At 41.7% G+C, this 21,463-nt stretch overlaps 1 protein-coding gene across 2 annotated transcripts in view; it reads left to right on the plus strand.

Moving 5' to 3' along the window:
* Nucleotides 1-21,463, plus strand: part of LOC140367106 (histone-lysine N-methyltransferase EHMT1-like) — a 71,297-nt gene that overhangs the window by 44,220 nt on the left and 5,614 nt on the right. Inside the window, exons 7-22 of one of the 2 annotated variants that reach the window (XM_072453440.1) lie at nucleotides 8,297-8,368; nucleotides 10,403-10,505; nucleotides 10,590-11,213; nucleotides 12,501-12,778; nucleotides 13,100-13,332; nucleotides 13,897-14,091; nucleotides 14,177-14,259; nucleotides 16,091-16,197; nucleotides 16,527-16,649; nucleotides 17,504-17,605; nucleotides 17,706-17,810; nucleotides 18,260-18,414; nucleotides 18,485-18,643; nucleotides 19,836-19,980; nucleotides 20,540-20,617; nucleotides 21,017-21,132. In XM_072453440.1, coding sequence (XP_072309541.1) covers nucleotides 8,297-8,368; nucleotides 10,403-10,505; nucleotides 10,590-11,213; nucleotides 12,501-12,778; nucleotides 13,100-13,332; nucleotides 13,897-14,091; nucleotides 14,177-14,259; nucleotides 16,091-16,197; nucleotides 16,527-16,649; nucleotides 17,504-17,605; nucleotides 17,706-17,810; nucleotides 18,260-18,414; nucleotides 18,485-18,643; nucleotides 19,836-19,980; nucleotides 20,540-20,617; nucleotides 21,017-21,132 — 2,678 coding nt within the window. The remainder of the gene's footprint in view (nucleotides 1-8,296; nucleotides 8,369-10,402; nucleotides 10,506-10,589; nucleotides 11,214-12,500; nucleotides 12,779-13,099; nucleotides 13,333-13,896; nucleotides 14,092-14,176; nucleotides 14,260-16,090; nucleotides 16,198-16,526; nucleotides 16,650-17,503; nucleotides 17,606-17,705; nucleotides 17,811-18,259; nucleotides 18,415-18,484; nucleotides 18,644-19,835; nucleotides 19,981-20,539; nucleotides 20,618-21,016; nucleotides 21,133-21,463) is intronic. The other variant, XM_072453439.1, reaches the window with a different exon arrangement.

Below are 21,463 nucleotides of genomic sequence, written 5' to 3' on the forward strand. Positions count from 1 at the left end.
CTCTGCGCTGATCTCTTTAATTGTTTATTACCAGTTAAATGTTGTGATTTATATATATTATATATTTAATTTCAAACTTAAAATATACCGTAATTTTTTGGCTGTACCTGAATAAAAGCCGCTCCAACGGAATTTACAAAGAAAAAGGCAAATTGCACATATACGGTCCGGTTGTCTTTTGAATCTCATTTCAATGCGACAGGTTCTAAACTGCATACCGTCGTGTATCACTCTTCGTGTCTTTGCGTTTTGCTGTGTCTAGATTCACTTCCTCATTGGACTAATTTCTCCATGAATATGAGTCGTATTGTAATGAAACACACAGCGTTTTGAAGCTCAAAATAGAGAGAACACATCATGTCCCCTGGACAGTGACCACTGTCCACTGACATCTTCTTCGACAGCTAGAGTGCAAACGTGGCCGTTATCCAGTAAAAATCTATCAATTAGACGCAAAAAAATGTATCAATTAGACGCACCGTTGTATGGGCCTCAGTTCAAAGTGTAGGAAAAAAGTAGCGGCTTAAAGTCCAAAAAGAACGGTATGTTTAAAGAGAAAAATATTGATAGCTTATTAGATGTAGTTTGTCCACGTATGCATTGCCATATTAAGAGACCTAAGTTTCATTTTGACGCAGTTTGATGCAGAGCACAAACCAAGGCATAAATTCCAAGGAATTGTCTGTAGACAATTGTACCCAGAAACAGATCTGGGGAAGGGACAGAAAATGTCTGCAGCATTGAAGGTTCCTCTGTGCACAGTGGCCTCCATCATCCACATATAGAAAAGGTTTGGAACTTCCAAGACTCTTCCTAGAGCTGGGCCCGGTCAAACTGAGCAATCAGGGAAGAGGGACATTTGTGATCAAGAACCCGATTTTCACTCTGACTGATCTCCACAGTGTCTCTGTGGAGAGAGGAGAAAGCGGAAAAGAACAACCATCTCTTCAACTGTCCATCAATCAAGCCTGTGTGGTAGGGTGGCACATGGCAGGCACATGGCAGCCGCCTGGAGTTTGTAAAAAGGCTCCTGAAGGACTCTCAGACCATGAGAAACAAGAGTTTTGTTTCTGATGAAACAAAAGATTGAACATTTCACTTGAATAGAGAGCGTGATGTCTGGAGGAAACTGGACACCGCTCATCACCTGGACAGTACCATCCCTACAGTGAGGCATAATGCTGTGGGGATGTTTTTCAGCAGTAGGAACTGGAAGACTAGTCGGGACCAACAGATGAATGCAGCAGTGTGAAGAGACATCCTTGATGAAAACTTGCTCCAGAACGCTCTGGACCTCAGACTGGGGTGAAGGTTCATCTTCTAACAAGACAACGACCCTAAGCATAGAGCCAGGAGAACAAAAGAGTGGCTCCATGACAACTCTGTGATTGTCCCTGAGTGGCCCAGCGACCAGAAGTGAACCCAATTGAACAGCTCTGGAGAGATCTGAAAATGGCTGTGAACCGACGCTCACCATCCAACCTGATGGAGCTCAACAAAGTGCTTATTTGTTTTTTTCCTTTGTTGTAATTTGCAAAGAATTCAAACAACCTTCTTTCACATTGTTTTTATAGGAAAATAATGAATTTAATCAATTTTGGAATAAGGTTGTGTAGGATATGCAGATGACCTCTTCATGTTGCCATGGTGACAGGAATGCGGGCTAATGCGTTATCACTAACAACACTAACAAATCTGGAGATTTATGGCATCTCTGCAGGAGCAGGATAACCTTTTCCATCAAATTACTTTTGGATTAAAATGAACTCTGAGTCATTTTCTCTCCAAGACAAAAGCTAAAACGCTAAAAAGACTATGCAGTTTTAGTAAACAATCATCTGGCTACAGACTTTGTCCACAAGTGAATTTACTGTACATAATGTTATTGTGTTCTGCATGTTCATTCAACTGTTTTATAACTTGTCTTGTGGATAATTTTACCTTTGTAACTATATGGCCTAAGGTTAAAGCCAAACATTATGTCATATTCATGTGCATATTACTGCTGTAAATAAGACTGTTTACTTTGCCATTATATTATATATATATATTATTATATTTATTATAATTATTTTGTCTTACGTTATCATTTTTTTTTTCTCTCTCTATTCCTTATTAAGAATATGAGAGGTTCTGTCTATAGGAGTTTTGTTTATAAGCGTTTTTGTATTAAGAGTGTTTTTTTTTTTTTTTTTTTAAAAAGCTTCCTATAAGTCATCTGTTCTCCTACTTCTGTATCTACTTGCGTTGCAACATCAAAATTTCCCCATTGTGTGGACAAATAAAGGCTAGCTTATCTTAACAAAGGGCTGAATTATTCCAGACCTTCTGCCCTTATCAAGCTCTGACTCGGCGGGCATGCTGATTGGCTGAACCAGAGCCATGGCGCCAAAAAACCCCTGCAAAGGGAAAGTCGGAGAGCGAAAGAAGACAAGGCAGTTCCATTCAGTCTTCCATCGGGAGTTCCACCAGGAAGGTCCATGAGACCGGTCCTTGGGAGATGAGGGCTCATCATGAGGGCAAGCTACGGGACAAAGACATTCCAGAGCCACAAGCTAACTTTTCTCTCCCATAAATAAAAATTCTGTGCCCGTTTTTAAACGGGATTGAGACTGCATCATGCAAACTCAAGCAAAGGACCAACTTTTCAAGTCCAGGACAGTCTTTTCAGACCAGCCTCACCGGTGAATCAGTACAACGGCCCCTTTTTCTGAGGAACGCCTCAGAGCCAAGGAGAACGCAGAGCACTGAAGCCACTCCAGTGCTTCTTTGGCCTGACACTGTAAGAGCCTAGAACTCCAGAGCAGCCCTGCTCTGGCCAGCGTGTGAACTGAGCTGCAGTGTGACCCCTGAGTGAACCCTGGAGGCAACATGGACACACAGGCCCATCTCCTCACAGCTTCTGGTTCCGTTTGTATAATGCACTTCACAGGCTGGCTGATAATATCATCTTAGAATTAACTCTGACACACAACGAGGTAGATCTAGAACAATCATGTCTAGCATTTCCATCTGTTATTGACTAATTTGCATATTCCATATTCATATATCTGTTTAGTCATTTGGTCAATAAATCTTCATAAACCACATTTGGTAAAGTGTTCATTCATTTCCAGAAAAGGAGTCAATGTCACGGTTACGTTCTCACAAACAGATCAATGAGCAAATACATTTTTAATATATTAATTAATTTAGATATTTGATTATAGAGTTGTTTAATGCCGAATATACGGCTAGTGCCCCAATTTACTCTTAAAATATGATATCAAACAATTCTTTAATCAATATCAACCTTGAATGCCCCCTTCTTTCACAAGTGGGAGGACATTCATAACCTTAGGCCGCAGTTATTTTATTACTTGGTTTATGGATTTTTAAATTAAATGTATTGAACAGGCGGGCGAAATATAAATACAATTTCAATTTCAAAAGATTTTTTCTTCCGGGTTTGCACAAAACGCACCACGGGAGGTGAGTGTAACGGTAGATTTAGTATGTTTTGCATTGGTAGAACTGACGCCTTTTGCATATAAAGGAGTTGGCGCTGCGCGCAGCAGACAGGGATTCGGGCGCGCGCAGCTTCACATGTTCTTCAGGTGCCGCGCACAGGGACGGAGCGGCTCCGTCACAGACTCCCGCTGGAAAAATTGCTTCACACGCTCTTATCTTTTGACTTAATACCGCTTTTATATTTCATTTAATGCCATTTTGCGTTGTCGGCGCTAGCTAATTAAAAAAAAAGTCATTTATTTTATTTCTATTGTAGAAATCAATCATCTAAGTGCGGCGGATCCGTAAACCAAGTAATGAAATAACTACGGCCTTACAGTACTTGTACTAGTAAGAATACTCTATAGCGGTGACGTAAAAAATGCATAAAAAGTGAAAACTTTCAGGACGTGCTGTAGATCAGTGGTTAGTTTTCTTTTTTAATACAAACAGTGGGTATGGAGAGTAACCAGACCCCATAAAATGTTTCACTCTGTTTAATTGCAGCCATTTGCTAAAATAAAAAAAAAACTTTTTTTTTTAATCATCAATGTACACTCAACAAGCCATCTTGACAGAAATAAACTGAAATGTAGAACATTTTGAAAATTGATTAAAAAAGAAAAACTGAAATATCACATCGTCATAAGTATTCAGACACTAGGCTGTGACTCATATTTAACTCGCATGTCGTCCGTTTCTTCTGATCCTCTTGAGTTCTACTTCTTCTTTGGCTGTGTTTGATAAAACTGATTGGACTTGATTAGGAAAGGCACACACACCTGTCTGTATAAGAGCTTACAGCTCACAGAGCACATCAGAGCAAATAAGAATCATGAGGTCAAAGGAACTGCCCAAAGAGCTCAGAGACAGAATTGTGGCAAGGCACAGATGTGGCCATGGTTACAAAAGAATTTCTGCTGCACTCAAGGTTCCTAAGAGCACTGTGGCCTCTATAATCCTTAAATGGAAAACGTTTGGGACGACCAGTACTCTTCCTAGACCTGGCCGTCCAGCCAAACCGAGCAATCATGGGAGAAGAGCCCTGGTGAGAGAGGTACATTTTTAATACATTTGCAAAAAAATTTAAATGTCTGCTTTTTTCTGTTGCTAAGAAATGCTGAGTGTACATTAAAGAGAAATAAAATTAACTTTTGATTTTAGCAAATGGCTGCAATGAAACGGAGGGAAAAATTCAAAAGGGTCTGAATACTTTCTGGGTTATAGCCTGTATATAAAAAAAATATATGGTCAATATCCATAGCTTCACGCAACGTCACAACATCCAGGTCACATGCCCCTCGCCATTTAACGAGGGGGAAACAACACCTTGACTACAGAGTAAGCTTGCTGCGATCTCGGCCATGTTATGGTAAAAATCTCTTAGTTAAACAAAAAAGCGAGTTGTCTTGTCTCTCGGCCATTCTTGTGGAGGGCCGACGTCCACACGTCTGTCTGCTTCTGCTTTGGTCCAAGTGTCTGTCTCAAGCCCCAAGTCTCAAGCCCCCACTTCAAGGACTCGCGTTCATCTAATAGCTTACAGGTCAGTCAGGTGGTCACATGACCCACCTCAATACAGGCAGAAAGGCAAATGGCGCAGGCACAAGGAGAACAAAATAATAGAAGAAAATAATAGAGGCTCCAGGAAAGAGACAGTTGATGACACTTGCATTAGGTCAATTCGTATTTCTTGCTGTGCTTTGGTTTCACACTAGAGCAGTTTTTTTCCAAACAGGATGTCCCAGACTTTTAAGTTCAGTTCTATGCTACCAGAAGTCTCCAGGGGAGACCAGGCACCCAAGCGGCCACAATGTCAAAAGGCATAAAGGCCAGATTATATTCTATAACAGACACTAAAACAGTATTGATGCCAAAAAGGTTTTTGAATGTTCAAATCATGCTTGGCAAGAAGAAAAGGTTTTATTATACAGGATACCAGCAGTAAAAGGTCAAATACGAACTCAGTGGCTACAAGCGATCCAACGAGTCGAGGATGGCAAGACATGGAGCCCAAAATCAAGGTGGACCTATGTTTGCAGTCATCATTTTATAACGGTTAGTTGGTCTATAACGGTTAGTTCATTTAGGCCTTAGCATAATTATTGTTTATTATCAAACTAGATTTATTTTCTCTGGTGACACTAGCTCATGATGCTACCTCATTTCAAATTTCAACACTCAAGATTGAGAAGAAAATATTTTTATGACTATATGCCAACCTCGAAAAATATGTAGGAATCAAGACTTATTTTTTTCTCATACGCTCTTTGGTGTAGACACGATCAGGTTCTCATAAATGGCTGGCCATTCCAGATTTGGCCCTAACCCTGTAAGATTGTTTGCCCACGAACCTTCGAGTATCTTGTAAGAAATTTTTGCCCGTCGTGTGATATCTTCAGCTCATAACGATGCTTTTCTGATGTCTCCAAATGCTCTGCGTAACCGCATGTCACGCGGTAGTTAAGGTTTTGTTTCCCCCTCCACAAAATAACGGCCCTCGTTACTAGGTCAAGTGACTTGGATGACGACGTCAGCGTGACGCTATGTATAAAGGGAGTTACAGACCGCGGCGTCCAGTTTACATTCAAAGTCTATGTAAACGTGCGTCGAACGCGTCCTGCGTTTTCCACGGCGCAATTTCTGCGTTTTCGGACGCTCTCTGCGCTTTGGGCGTGCGTATGAGGCGTCCAAAGCGGTCGGCTTTGTCCAACTTTCTGCGGCAGATGCGCCGCAGCAGCCAATCAGAGATGACGCTCCAGTGACGTGCTACGCACAACCCGGAAGAAGACCCAAAACAGACCCGCAAGACAAAAAAAAATCCTTAAGACACAGCTCTTGGAGCAAATAATGATATTGACTAAACTCTACTCAGCTCTGAAATACATGCGGGTCCCAGACAAGCCCCGGAGCCCATCGCCTTCGCTTTTGGACCAAAGCCATGGTCCGCACGTCTGCTGTTGAGTGTATTTTAAGGACGTGAGTCCAGGGCGTCGAGAACACGCGCCCGGGGCGTCTCTTCAAATGTACGGTGGCTGCCCACGAGTCCAAAGGTTTACTGGTCCGAAGGTTCACGAGTCCGAAAATTCCGAAATTTTAAGGTTCACATGTCCGAAGGTTCATTAGTCCGAAGGTTCGCGAGTCCAACATTTTAAAAATTTCACTGAAATTTTAAAAATTTCACCGACATTTTAAGGTTCACAAGTCCGAAGGTTCATTAGTCCGAAGGTTCACGAGTCCGAAGATGTGTGTCTGTACAGCGGGCTCTCCTCGCCTCCCTTTGCCACACACTACTTTTTGGACTTTTCTAGTGTTGATGCACTTTTTATGATTAAACTCACATATTTTCCATAACCGACTTGTTTCTGTACATAGCCTGAGCTCCTTATCGTATTATTAATGAATGAATTAACTCAAATAGCCCAGCAGTTTCGGCCGCGCGCCGCGGCTCTGTAGACACTCCCGTCTTGGCCAGCTGAATTTCCTTTTTGACCACCAATCCTACGGTGATCGGATCACGTGTTTCTATATATACATATATCATTTCTATACTTATGATCAAATGAAGGCATAGAGTGGAGGATTCTGATCACGCATATTTCTTATGATCAAATGAAGGCATAGAACGGAGGATTCTGTTCACGCATTTTTCTTATGATCAAATGAGGGCATAAAGCGGAGGATTCGAGATGTTCCCTTGTTATTTTCATATACACAGTACAACTTGCGGTGCCTCCTGTGAGCAGCTGGTACATTAAACGTGACGAGCCCCAGTGCGTGTCTTCGTGCTTCGTGCGCATTTTACAGACTGACTACATCCCGATGCCGTCTATGCACCTTCACTTTAGCCTATGAGGAACTTTCGGACCAGTGAACCTTCGGACCAGTGAACCTTCGGACCAGTGAACCTTCGGACTAGCGAAATTTCGGACCAGTGAACCTTCGGACTAGCGAAATTTCGGACCAGTGAACCTTCGGACTAGCGAACCTTCGGACTAGTGACCCTTTAAAACCTTCGGACTTGTGAACCTTCGGACTAGCGAACCTTCGGTCTCGTGGGGGGTAACCAAATGTACAGGCGTCCAACTTCTGCGTCGGGCACAAATTTGACGCCGCGGTGTGAACAGGACTTTAGAGCTGATGTTAAGTTGGACTGACCTCCAGACTAAAGGACATGCATCAAACTATTAATCACATAAATCGACAAAACGGACTGAAATATTAGTTATTTTGCTTAAGGATGCCCTTTTGTTTGTATTTAAACAATGCTTAAAATTAAGCTAACGGCAGCATTAATGTCAGATACAAGATGCATGCTGAGAATTATTTGATTTAAACGCAACAGAAAATAGAATGTTTTAATGGGCCCTGGGACCAGAATGCTCCTCTTGAGACAACTAGAGACACAGATTCTACAAACTAATCTACAAAAACCAGCCCCTACAACCTCCTCCTCAGTTTACACGCACGGGTGTGAATCCAGTATTCAATACCTTCTGTGTTGATACAGTCTTGTGTGCTATTTAGTTTCACCTCTGGAACGCACAGCCTTCTTCACTACGGTGTATTGGAAAATACTACATTGTGCTTATGTGGGCATCTTGTCCTTGGGATGAACCAGATTCTGTCGCAAGGTTTTGCCTGGTGCAGATGGCTCCTCTGATGGTGTCAACTGGTTCATCTGCACTCAGGCTCATGCATTTTAGACTGTGCATACGTGTATGTGATTCATATTTTATGTATGAAAAGCACTTTATAAATGAAGATTGATTGATAGTATGAAAGCCTTTAAATGTGATCTTTTCTTCAGGTAGGGGAGGAGCAGGAGAGTGAGGAATCGGCTGAGGAGGATGGAGAGGAGGAAGGCACAGAGTCTGACCTGGTACAAAACATGCTGCTTTTACTGTACTCTACAATTCGGACTATTGGGTGCACCTGAATATAAGCCACACCAGAATTTACAAAGAAAAAGAATCGTACTTATTGTGTCAGCAGGTGTCCATATTGTAACATGAGATACAGTGGTGTGAAAGAGTGGTGTGTTTGCCCATCCTTGTTTTTTTGCATGTTTTTTTTTTTTTTTATATTAGTCAAAGGCGACACAAGGAAGCACAATATGCAGTTAAATCATAACTGGTTAATCACACTCAAGTTCGATGTCTCTAGCCACACTCTTCTCTTCTTCCACACCTTTTCGCAATCAAGAAATCACTTAGAAAGTGAAGTAGGCCAAAGGATCCTCAATAGCTAGACTCCAATGAAATTCAGGAACAAATGAGAAATAAAGTAAATGAGCGATATCAGTCTGGAAAAGGTTATAAAGCCATTTCTAAAGCTTTGGGACTCAAGCGAACCACAGTGAGAGCCACTATCCACGAATGGCCCAGGAGTGGCCGGCCGACCAAAATTACTCCAAGAGCGAGAACTCATCCAAGAGGTCACAAAAGACCCCACAAAAACATCCAAAGAACTGCAGGCTTCACTTACTTCAGTTAATGTCAGCATTCATGACTGGGCAAAAATGGCCTGCATGGTAGAGTTCCAAGACAAAAACCACTGTGCAATGTCTGGTGCTGTTTTGCTGCTTCTGGACCTGGAAGAGTTGCTGTGATAAATGGGACCATGAATTCCGCTGTCTACAAAAAAATCCTGAAGGAGAATCTCCAGCCATTGTGACCTAAAGCTGAAGCTAACTTGGGTTCTGCAGCAAGTCCACCTCTGAATGAAAAATGAAACTTTAGAGCGGCTTCATCAAAGTCCTGACCTGAATCCTATTGAGATACTGTGGCATGACTTAAAAAAGGCTGTTCATGCTAAATGCTAATGCTAATGCTAACCAATGTGGCTAAATTTGAAAATTTCTGCAAAGATAGGCGGGTCAAAATTCCTCCACGGCGCTGTTATCAACTCAATGCAAGTTTGCAAATACTTGATTGCAGTTTTTGCTACCAAGGGTGACACAACCACTTTTTTACACAGGCCCATGTAAGTTTGGATTTTCTCTTGATAATAAAAGGGAGTGTCTACAGAGCCGCGCGGCCGAAACTGCCATGCTATTTTGTGCCGCGGCTCCTGAAACTGCTGCGCTATTTGACCGCGCCGTTTTCGGCCGCGCCGGGTTAAGGTTAGGGTTAAGGTTAGGGTTAGCTATGAGAATATATTGCAGTGCCGCGGTTCCTGAAACTGCTGGGCCATTTGACCACGCCGCGGCTCTGCAGCCATGGCCATAATAAAAACCTTCATTTAAAACTGCATTTTGTGTTGTCTTTGACTAATCAATAAATTTGTTAGATGATCTGAAACATTTGAGTGTGACAAACCTGCAAAAAAAATATAAGAAATCAGGAAAGGGGCTCTTTTTCCCACCACTGTATTTACACAGAAAGATGGTACACAATAATGATGCACTGGCTGTCTTTTGACCTGTGAGTCAGGTTGGGCCAAGAAATTCTCATTTTATTCCAGAGGGTTGGGGCGGGTTATAAAATGCTGACCGCGGTCTCGCATGTCCGTGCTTCACGTATAACTTTGCATTTAAGTGAGTCTAAATTAAGTTCCTCAGACCAATTTTTCTGATTTGGATGGTAATAAATCATGCAGCATTTTGAAGCTTAACAAACAGAACATGTCTGAGCAGTCCCTACTGCCCCCTCTGTCCTTGATTTCTCTGGGTTTATCTGTGTCTGCCTTCCCCCACATCTGGTTCTGCTCCTTCACTTCCACCGAAGCCGACTTTATTCAGTGTGCACTTCCTGCCAATAGCGCCTCTAGAGACCTTTGGCCTGTAAAAATGTATGCATTAGCCACATCTTTGTATAGGCCACATGTTCAAAGTGTGTGAAAAAAGTAGCGGCTTATAGTTTCACATTATTTAATGTTAATGATTCTCTCAAAATAACTTTAGTGTGTCCTTCAGAGCACAGGATCCAGTCTGAAGAAGAAGTTGAAGCAGAAACTTAAAGGGGACAAAGCATGGTTGCGTCCTTCAAGGAAGCGAAAGAGGAGGCTAAAAGCTAAAGGTGACCTGTCCAATAACACCACAGCACACAATGTCTTTATAGCAGTTGTTTAATGAAACGTTCATTGTGTTGTGTTGTGTTCAGACTCTGAAGCTCCAGTCCAGCGCCAATCCTTCGGGGAGAAACAACTGTTTCAGCCTAGGGAACCCCCTCAACCGAGAAGCCCTCAACCCATCAACGAGCCATCCAAAAGCCCCCAACACGGCAACGAGCCGCCCAGTAGCCCCCAACCAAGCAACGATCCACCTAAAAGCCCCCAACCTAGCAACGATCCACCTAGAAGCCCCCAACCAAACAACGAGCCACCCAGAAGCCCCCAACCCAGCAACGAGCCACCCAGAAGCCCCAAACCCAGTAACGCGCCACCCAGAAGCCCCAAACCCTGTAACGAGCCACTCAGAAGCCCCCAACCCAGCAACGCGCCACCCAGAAGCCCCCAACCCAGCAACGCGCCACCCAGAAGCCCCCAACCCAGCAATGAGCCAACCAGAAGCCCCCAACCCAGCAATGAGCCAACCAGAAGCCCCCAAACCAACAAAGAGCAATCAAGAAGTCCCCAACCCACTGTGGAGTCCAGTGCAGAACACTGTGCAGAGCCCAGTGTGGAGACCGCTGCAGAAGCCAGTCCACAGAAAAGCCCTCAGACGTCCCCTCGCCCCTGCACTCCCCCACAGTCTCCTCCTAAAACAGACAAGACGGACACCAGTCGTAAGAATATTTAAGATGTTTAAAATGTGTAAGAACTAATGTGTACATTGTTTATCGAGAAGGCTCCTTATCAATACATAACAAATAATGAACTTCAGTGTGGTTCTTTTGGTCTTCTAAGATTATTATCAAATGCTAAAGATGTCCACAAAACTAAAGATGTACACAAAGACAAGCTTTTGACATCATTTGTAATATAAAAATAGTGTGGTTCAGTTCACAGTTTTGGCCTCACAATTATTATTTTTTATTTAATATTTTGACTGGCTGAGCAAAGCTGTTGCTGCTGGAACACAGCTGTAACTTTTTTTTTCTCAAGGCAAATATTAATAAAAGATCCCTGTAGTGATGTGACTAGTGAAGGAGACTAGTAAACTATTACATAGCTTCTAATATATTAACTCTTAACTTAATACATACCAAAAGTCCACATGTTTTTGTCTTTTGTTGAGATTGTCCCTGCGGTAAATTATCATAGTTTCACATCAATCAAGTTGCAGTTTGTGAAGAAAATTTGACAGATAAAAGTAAAAAATTGCAGGAAGTATTGCTGAGTTCCACAGCAGAATCCCTCTGATGTCATCAAAAAGTGCCATTCATCAAAAATTCAGACAAACATTGCATGGAACTTATGAAAGTCTACACAATCGTTCAACAAAATAAACGTCTTGTCAGGTGTAATTACTTGTCAAATCATAATTGTTGTATGATTTAAAAGGCCGTTGTTTCTGGTGTGTCACCTGCTTGTGTTGATGGAGACGTATATTTTTTGGCATGACCTTTCCAGGATAAAATGTAACTTCATCTCCATGGAGACTAGCGTGTGACGCTACCAGGCAATAGTCACAGGTCAGAGCTATGGATAGGCAAGCCTGCTAACTGTAAGAATGCATTTCTTTCTCAGAAAAAAGCAGGTGGTTGACCTTGCACCAGAAAAGTTACATACAGTAGTGTACCTCTACTAACTTGCATACTACAAAAAATCTACTTATTTAAACTAATTTGAGGGTCAGTATTGTGTTTCTTCTACCTCTCAAGGCAACTAATCTGTTCTGTCTGGTTACAGCTAGGGATGTCCTTATGATTAGTATGACCAAGTTCACTTTCATTCATTCATTCATTCAGAGAGTTTGATTTTGTAAGGCTGGTCACAAATGTAGACAATGAGAATGAAATATTTCACGGTTGCTTGGTCACAGTAATCAAGGAATAATCATTCAATCGTAACATTCAAATGTACTTAGCATTAATCTAAGTTCAAACACGTTTTTCTCGTCTTCTCTTTAGCCCCTCTGAGACCGGCTGCAGAAGAGACCCAGGAGCTCCCTCTGTGCAGCTGCCGCATGGAGACGCCAAAGAGCCGAGAGATCCTAATCCTGGCCGACAGGAAGTGCATGGCCACAGAGAGCGTAGACGGACAGTTGAGCCGCTGCCAGGGCGCCGTGCTCAAACAGGAAATGATGCGGCCGTCCAACTCTGTGCAGCTGCTGGTGCTGTGCGAAGACCACCGCTCGGGGATGGTCAAGCACCACTGCTGCCCCGGCTGTGGATACTTCTGTCGAGCTGTGAGTCCCATGTCAGAAATGTTCGCCACATTTCTGAATTTATCTTTTTGGATTAAAAAAAATAAAAGGCCATGTAACTAATTGGTAAAATTGCCTCTGCCCCCACTGAGAGTATGACATCACATGACATCACATTTTTAGAATCTGAAAATCACTTTTATTTCACAGCCCAGAGTTGAGCAGTTTGAAGGTGACAGCAGCAATAAATTCTAGGAATCTGCTGCAGTAACAGTCTATTATGGCGCGGGTGGGAGGGAAAGTCCAGAATCGTTCTGGACAACATCTTCATGGGAGAGTGTTCACTCTGTCCTTCTCCCTCAGGGCACGTTCATGGAGTGCCAGCCGGATGTGAGCATCTCTCACCGCTTCCATCGTGCCTGTGCGTCTGTGCTCAAAGGCCAGAGCTTCTGTCCTCACTGTGGAGAGGAGATCAGCAAGGCCAAGGAGGTGACCATTGCTAAGGCCGACACCACGTCCACAGTGCCCCCTGTACAGGTGCAAAACCCCCCTACACCCAGTGGTCCAGAGGGACGCGCCGACACCACCACGGGCAGGTACAGCCCTTTGGTTCTGTGTGTTCTCATGTAAATCAGGAAAAATATACTTCTTTTGGCCCAGATTTACTTGTTGATAGAAATCCACACGGTTTATTTATGATGATTTTTTTCCCCCATTTGTTTACTCCTAAGCAGCAATGCTTGTTTAGACATGAACGGTCGAGTTCCCTCCGCAGAGTGGCTGGGCGAGAGAGTGAGAAGCTCAGTCACACAGGAGGATCTCGGAGTAGGGCTAAGGTGCAAATTATTATAATATCATTATATAACCCTAATCCTAAATTAATTTAAGTAAATGTTGTGCATCTATACCATTTATTCCCTTTTAATTCTTAAATCGATGATTCACTTTGCTTATATTTCAAGTTTACAATCATCTTTATCGCACAAGATTGAAATGTGTAAACTGTCTTTCACTGGTGCTTTCACTGAAAGTACCAGTGACAGCCCACTTCTGTAGAGCCAAGCTCTCCCGCCCAAACTAGAATGGCCTCAGCTCACTGAACGCTAAAGGCACATTCACATTGGGCCTGTTCATGTCTTAAATGTTCTTTTCCTTTTCAGCGTGTCCCGACTGCCCCCAGAGGCAGAGCTGTGTACTGCAGACAGCTCACTCTCTCTTCGCTCGGCTCTGGACTCGGTGGTCCCAGGCTTGTCCCGCTGCTCCTCAGTGCACAGTGGGACAGAGGGGCCCATAGCTCACCCCGGACATCCACGGGAGACTCTGGAGAGCGTCCTTGTGGCTCTGGACAATGAGAAGTATGTTTTAACACACACTTTTACTCCTGACTGACTCTAAGCAGGGCACATCACTGAGGATTAATGTGGTTCTTTGTGGTCTCAGGCCCAAGAAGCTGCGCTTTCACCCTAAACAGCTGTACCTCTCGGCCAAACAGGGCGAGCTGCGGAGAGTCCTGCTCATGTTGGGTCAGTGCTACTTGGATTTTAAAGGACACTTGTTATATAAAAAATGTTTAGCTTTTATTTTTGGGAGTGTCTGTCTTTTTGCAGTGCCGCGCGCCAAAAAGCCATGTTATTTTTGTGCCGGCAGCGGCTCCTGAAACTGCGCCGCTATTTGACCGCGGTTTAGCGCCGTTTTAGACCGCGCCGGGTTAAGGTTAGGGTTAAGGTTAGGGTTAGGGTTAGGGTTAGCCATGAGGCTATAACGGGCTATAAGGGAAATGCGACGGTCCCTGAAACTGCGCAGCAATTTGACCGCGCCGTGGCTCTCCAGCCACGGCCTTTATTTTTATTCAGAACATTGTTCCCACATTAAATACATACCTGGAGTTGTGTTTAGCTTCATTCAAACTTGTCTCGTTAATCTTTTTAGCAAAGTTGTCTCAGAAAAATGAATTATGACATCATCATTAGAGCTCAGATCTTCTGTGCTGTTTTTAAGTCCATAAATCATCAAATCCCATCCAGTACAACTGCTTTCTTACATCAGCATGTTGGTGCAAGCTAGCTTTTGTTTCGCTCTATTGTAATTCCCTCTCCTGCCAGGAGATGGAGTTCTAACAAATATCCTGATGAGGGAACCCCTCACAGATAAAGTAACATAAGCTTTCTGTTGGATTATTTTAAATTCTAAATAAAACCAAAGATGCCAAAGTAAAGGCTCAAAAGCATGTTTAAAGGATAATGATTATTTAAAAATTAAATTTTCAAAAATGCTCAAATGTACAATTTGAACATGATATGCAGGGTTCAGAATAAGCGGTATCGCATCGCAAAATGCGACGCAATTTCTCTCAAATGCGATGCATTCGTCAGAAAAAAGTGTTTTTGTATCGCAGCTTTTGCGATACAAAAATGCGTGTTCAATTGTATAACCAAAGCGCCTTAAAGTACTGATCACTCGTCAATCGATCGTCAATAACGGCATGACACATGTAGGACGCTGCGTTGTCATGACGAGTCTCGCTGCTGCCTCAGATCGCGAGTCTGAAAGCGGGAGGAGCCACGTGCGGTAAAGTTAGCGTCATATTCACAGATTCAGACTTCCGAGGTCAATAACTCCTAAACGCAGATCATACACAGCCAAAATATTCATATTTACACTGCCAAGTGACTACAACCTCGTTTTTAACAATCAGATGCGTATTTTGGGCGCAGCGAATCACACTGCTCCGAATGTGCAGCTGGAGCTGAGGCGAGTGCTTAGGAACCGTCAACAAATAGCAAAACAAAAAATGGAATGGAACGTCAAATAGAGCGGTACAATTTGAATAACACATAAAATACACCATGATGGAAACACCACAGCAACCTTTATTTTTTCCATCAGAAGCTTAATACATGTTTTTTGTGAGTGTAATGACAATTAATATGTAAATGCGACTCCTGCAAATAGTCATCTGATTGATGATGATATGGAAGAAAGTTGTAAATAAGGCAATCTGACTTTGTGTTGATTAATTTGTTCAACAACTAATTTTATTTGCAAGTTTTCTGTTTTATTTAAAGGAAATATGTTTAAAAAGTGTTTAAAAGTTAATTAGTTAAGAGTTTTTATTAATAGAATGTTTACAAATACATTTTAAATAAACAATCGTGTTATCAATGGAAAATATTGATTGTTAGTCACTTTCGTGTTTTGCTATGCAATTATCAAATTGCTATACAAATTTGGAAAAATTAACGGATTGTTTAGCAGCACCGCTGTACAAGTGAAAATCCTTAATCTGAGCCCTGATATGGTATGATAAAATGCATTAATTTTACTTAAAGTGCATGTTTTTTTTTTTCCATGCAGTTGATGGAATTGACCCAAACTACAAGATGGACATTCAGAACAAGCGCACTGCTCTTCATGCAGCCGCAGAGGCTGGACACGTGGACATCTGCCACATGCTGGTCCAGGTATTACATTTGGGACAATTCTGTAGTTTGTAGAGTTAATGGCTGAATGTGAGTAAAAGTTTAGTAAATAACTATGAGTATATCTAAGTAAATAAGTAAATAGAAAGTGACTCATATCGCTGAGGCACTTTCTACTTAATGATAAGGGTGTGACGAGACAGGATTAGGCCCATGGGACTTGAGATAAGATTTTGATATAATTTACTCTGATTGGTTAACTTCTTTTGATATAAATGGATTGAAATGACAAGTAATCTTTGTGTGGAATAGTCTACGGTTGAATTTGACGTGCATATATATTGCATTTATAAACTTCATTGTTTTGTCAGGCTGGAGCAAACTTGGACATGTGTGACGAGGACCAGCGCACTCCTCTGATGGACGCCTGCGAGAACAACCACATGGAGATCGTGTGCTTCCTGCTGCGAGCGGGAGCCAGCGCCACACACAAGGTTTGCCTCTGTCCTCACGCCTGTCATTGCACCAACAGAGCAATAGAAGTGGTCCAAAAAGAACAGTATGAATTGTAAAGGAAATGCACGTTCACGTAGGGATGTTACGATAGCAAATGTTTGTGTTACGATTATTGTCAGAAAAAAAAAATCCCTTTTTAACGATTATTCACCATTATTGAGACTTATCAACAGTGAAATATTTTATTTTATTCTCGTGGTGAAACTGTTCCTCAAGTTTGTGACCGGCTTTACAAAATTGAACTTTCTCAAAGCCTCAAAAAGTCTCATTTTAAGTCGTTTTTTCTTTTTGTTCTATATATTTAACAAAAATAATACATTTTGATTCTAAAATGGTCTCAGTTATTACAGGGAAAAAGTATATATTCCAGGCCATTTTTGACTTCATGAATAAAATAATCCGTTCTCTATGTACATTCAGGACCTGTTTCAGAAGAGGAATAGCAGCGTTATATATTTCAATGGTTGGGGTTAAAATGTGAACCTGGAAACGTTGACACTCAGTGTAAAAAATATTATAAAACACATATGTGAAAAAGAAATACTGCATTAAACGCATCCTTATTTTTGTAGTTTATGGACTTTTTAAAAATGTTTCTTTTTTCATTCATAACATAAAATACGTGATCAGTGACATACAGTTACAAAAAGAATGAACCAGAAAGAAGAGCAATCGAAAATCAATCTTATGTCATCTCCTCCCTTTTCAACTTGTACTTAACACTGATATTTAATTAATTATTAATTATTGCGTGGTGTACTTAAGGTCTCAGCAGCTCTTTGAACTGAACTGACAGAAGAACCTTTATTCTACCTCTTTCCTCTTGCCTCAGGATGCAGAAGGGTTCACATGTCTCCATCTAGCGGCCAAGTCTGGTCATTACAACATTGTGGAGCATCTTCTCTCAGTAGGAGCAGTAGACATCAACGATCAGGTAATAATATTAATAATAATGGTTGTCATAGCTGTTCCCTTTTCTTATTTTTTTTTTTTACAATTATGTGTAATGAGTTTCCCTCTGTTTGTGTTTCCAGGACGACGGGGGCTGGACGGCCATGATCTGGGCCACAGAGTACAAACACGCAGACCAAGTGCGGCTGCTTCTGTCCAAGGGAGCGGACATCAACATCAGGGACAAGGTCTGTGGGACAATAAAGCTTCAACTCATTCAGATCAAAGTTTCTGGCCTGGGGTCTAACAATTATACAATAAATCCTATCAAGTGTTCTTTAGGCTGCATAGTTTCCCTTGATCTTGTATTAAATAGAAATGATTGACCACTCGACAAACTGAAGGATGACTAAATGATTACTTGAGATGCAACTAATTATTTAAGCAGTCGACTAGTCAAATGATATTCTATTGTACATAGACTTTTCAAAATGATCAATAGGTTTCTACATAGAATATTTATGATATAATATTGATCATGAATAGTTGACATTTTGATTTATTAGTCCAGATAACGATTACAGTGATCAAAAAATTCAACTAGGATTTTAGTCACAATTTGGTGATTTATTAATTTTTAAACATAGCCTTTAAAATCATCTTCCCGTTTTTGTGTGCGTCTGCGTGCGTCCTGCAGGAGGAGAACATCTGCTTGCACTGGGCCGCCTTCTCTGGCAGCGTGGAGATCGCTGAGCTGCTGCTGGGCGCTCGCTGTGACCTGAGGGCGGTGAACATCCACGGAGACTCGCCGCTGCACATCGCCGCTCGAGAGAACCGCCTCGAATGTGTCACGTCAGTCTACGCCCGCCACAAACACGTCGGAGCCATGAACAACTGTGCGTGACCGTTGTGCTGTGTTCAGGCTGTTCCTGTCCCGCGGAGCAGACGTGTTCCTGAAGAATCGCGAGGGAGAGACTCCTCCCGATTGCTGCAGCCACAGCTCCAAGGCCTGGATGGCTCTGCAGGCGAGTCGGAGAGAGCGGAGCGTCCGACTGAGCCTCAACCACAAGCTCCAGCACAGGTCAGGGATGGTCAAGGGTTATCACTCACTCTGAGCAGAAAGGGCCTTCTAAAGATGTAACTGTGAATAAAGATGTAACAGAAGTTTAGGCAGGGGTGAAGCAAAGAAACTGTGTGTCCTAAACGCTCTCCCACTCACCAACTGTAGATGTTTGGACTATGTACTTGGCTGCTTCTCCCTCCAGAGCAACATGTTGAGAGTCATGTCTCTTCTTTTGACTCACGCGTCTTTACATTGTGGTATTAAACTAATTCTAGCACAGATAAGATCGTGTTCAGTGAGATATAGCGTCTAGAATTTTTAATATTTTATTTTTTTACTTCACCTTTTTACTTTTGCTAGTGCTAACTAACCCAATGTTGTATTTATTTTTTGTATAGTAGTTATTTTGGCTCACGTTTCTACTGCGCGACCAAAGCATGTTTCATCCTCAGCATTAACTCTCGTTATGTTGCTGCAGTTGCTCAGGTAACCCTAACCCTGTACTTTTTACCTTTCAGTCCTTTTCAAAAATGTAGTGTAGTAGAAAGTACAGGTACCCGCTTTTATATTAAAATGAAATGAAAAACTATTCACTGTAAAATATGCGACGTATGGCGTATATTTACGATTTTCTAATTGTGACTTTATTTGGTGTATACCTGTTGTACATATAAATTATACTTTGACACCAATCAAGTAGGTGTTTGTGGAGAAAATGTTGAAAAATATGTAGAAAATGACAGGAAGTGACATCACTCAAGTGACATCACTCATTCCAGTCTCTCTAAACTTTCCATCCATCCATTTTCTACCGCTTGTACCCCGCCTAAGGCCCGAAGTCTCTAAACTTTAATTCAACAAAATAAAGTTGCTCTCATATATTTTCATTATTCAAATAAAACAAATTATGACATTAGATGAGTTTTCCTAGGGTGACGTCATCAATCACAAACAGGAAGTGAAATTATAAACCTAAAAAATTAGCGATTCTGGGTTCAAATGTTTATCATTTTTAGGAACATTTTAAATTTCACCTGCATTTTAGTTTGAGTCGTCCAACCTGTCGGAGGCAATACAAGTAAATGTTTAGGTTTCTGTACTTTAACTTTTGTACATGGTGCCTTGCCCATGGACAGCAGTCGGCACTAGAGCCTCTGCTGCCTCGCTGTGGGGCTCCTCTCGCTGAGGTTGTGTGTTTCTTTGCGAGCAGAGACGTGGCGTTGGGGCAGGAGGCTGTGCCCATCCCCTGTGTGAACGCGGTGGACGCCGAGACTTACCCCGAGGACTACAAATACATTCGAGAGAACTGCGTCACGTCGCCCATGAACATCGATCGCAATATCACACACCTGCAGGTAACACACGGCCCTGGATTGTAATTTTATGGTCTTTTAAGAAAACGTAAGATACAAAAAAAAATTGTCTTTGGGGTTGTTTTATGTATAAACCAGCTGATTGAATAATTTAGACCAGGGCTGCCCCAAATGATTGTTTTATTTTTAGTTTATTAATTAATTGAATTATGCCAGTCTTTAGTATAAAATGTAGTCCAAATTACAATTATGATTTTCAAAATGCAGCTGTATATTTTTTTTATAGTAGACTAGTCATAAGTAGTCCATTTATTATTATCAGTATTATTATTATTTAGTTTTATTATTATTCATTTATTTATTTTAAATTATTATTATGAATGTTTTTGATTGGTACTAATTTATCCTTCAGTTTTCTCTAAATTTGTATTGCTTCTGAATGTGCAATATGAACTTTTTTTTTTTTTTTTTTTTTAATAACTGTAATCACATTATGTTTAAGTAAATTGATTCACCCCAGTTGTATTCTTGGTTTAGAGTAGAATAATGAGCACTTGCACGAGGTTAAGCGCCTGAACATGTCCCTGCTGTTGTTACTCAGTACTGCGTCTGCAAAGAAGACTGCTCCACCAGCATCTGCATGTGTGGACAGCTCAGCCTGCGACGCTGGTACGACCAGGTGAGTCTGTGCTGTTATTATAACCTACTGAGTTCCCAGAATTGTGCTATTGTGTATTATCATGTTGTTCAAACCTTAAACTGGACATATTATGCAGTTGTCTGGTTTTAATTTACTTTTTATACATGTTTTTGGTCGTCCAGAGCTTAGTATTTCATGTTTTTAAAATAAAGCACACCTGAAATAAAAACTGCTCAAGAGAAGTCTAGATTTTACCCTGTGAAAAGTGATTTCAGAGGCTGAGAGATGACTACCTCGTAAACAGGATTAGTTCATCAGATGTGAATGAAGCAGGATACAACTGCTTGGTTTTCGATAAAGGGATAAATAACATAATTTTAGTGTTGTCTGGACTCAGTTGGTCTAAACGTTTCTTCGTCCTGGTGATGTTTGTTGCAGAACGGTCGTCTGTTGCCAGAGTTTTGCCGTGAGGAGCCACCTCTGATCTTTGAGTGCAATCACGCCTGCTCCTGCTGGAGAACCTGCAAGAACAGAGTCGTACAGAATGGACTCAGGTTTGTACGCTGTGTATTTAAGGACCCATAATGCCCCACTGCGTGACATTTGTGGTGGGCACACTTGCAATCCATGGAGACGGTGGTTTTGAGCAAGGCAGCAACAAATGGTTATTTTTTTAATTTTGTCTACTATCTGTCAACCAAATAAAGTTTGAAATATGGGAAGACTTCAAGATGGAGACTTTTTACGAATAAAGTGCATTATTGGTGTATATCCTAAACCGTTTGGTTCAATGATGTCACTGTGTTTGTTTATAAAAGTGTGTAAAAGAGTGTAAAGTCCAGAGAACGATTACGATGATCTAAATCGGACTTATCTGTGTGGTGT

The sequence above is a fragment of the Eucyclogobius newberryi genome, unplaced genomic scaffold, assembly GCF_026437365.1.
Source record: "Eucyclogobius newberryi isolate DKJ021-1_F unplaced genomic scaffold, fEucNew1.0.hap1 SCAF_2, whole genome shotgun sequence".
NCBI classification, from domain to species: Eukaryota; Metazoa; Chordata; class Actinopteri; order Gobiiformes; family Gobiidae; genus Eucyclogobius; species Eucyclogobius newberryi.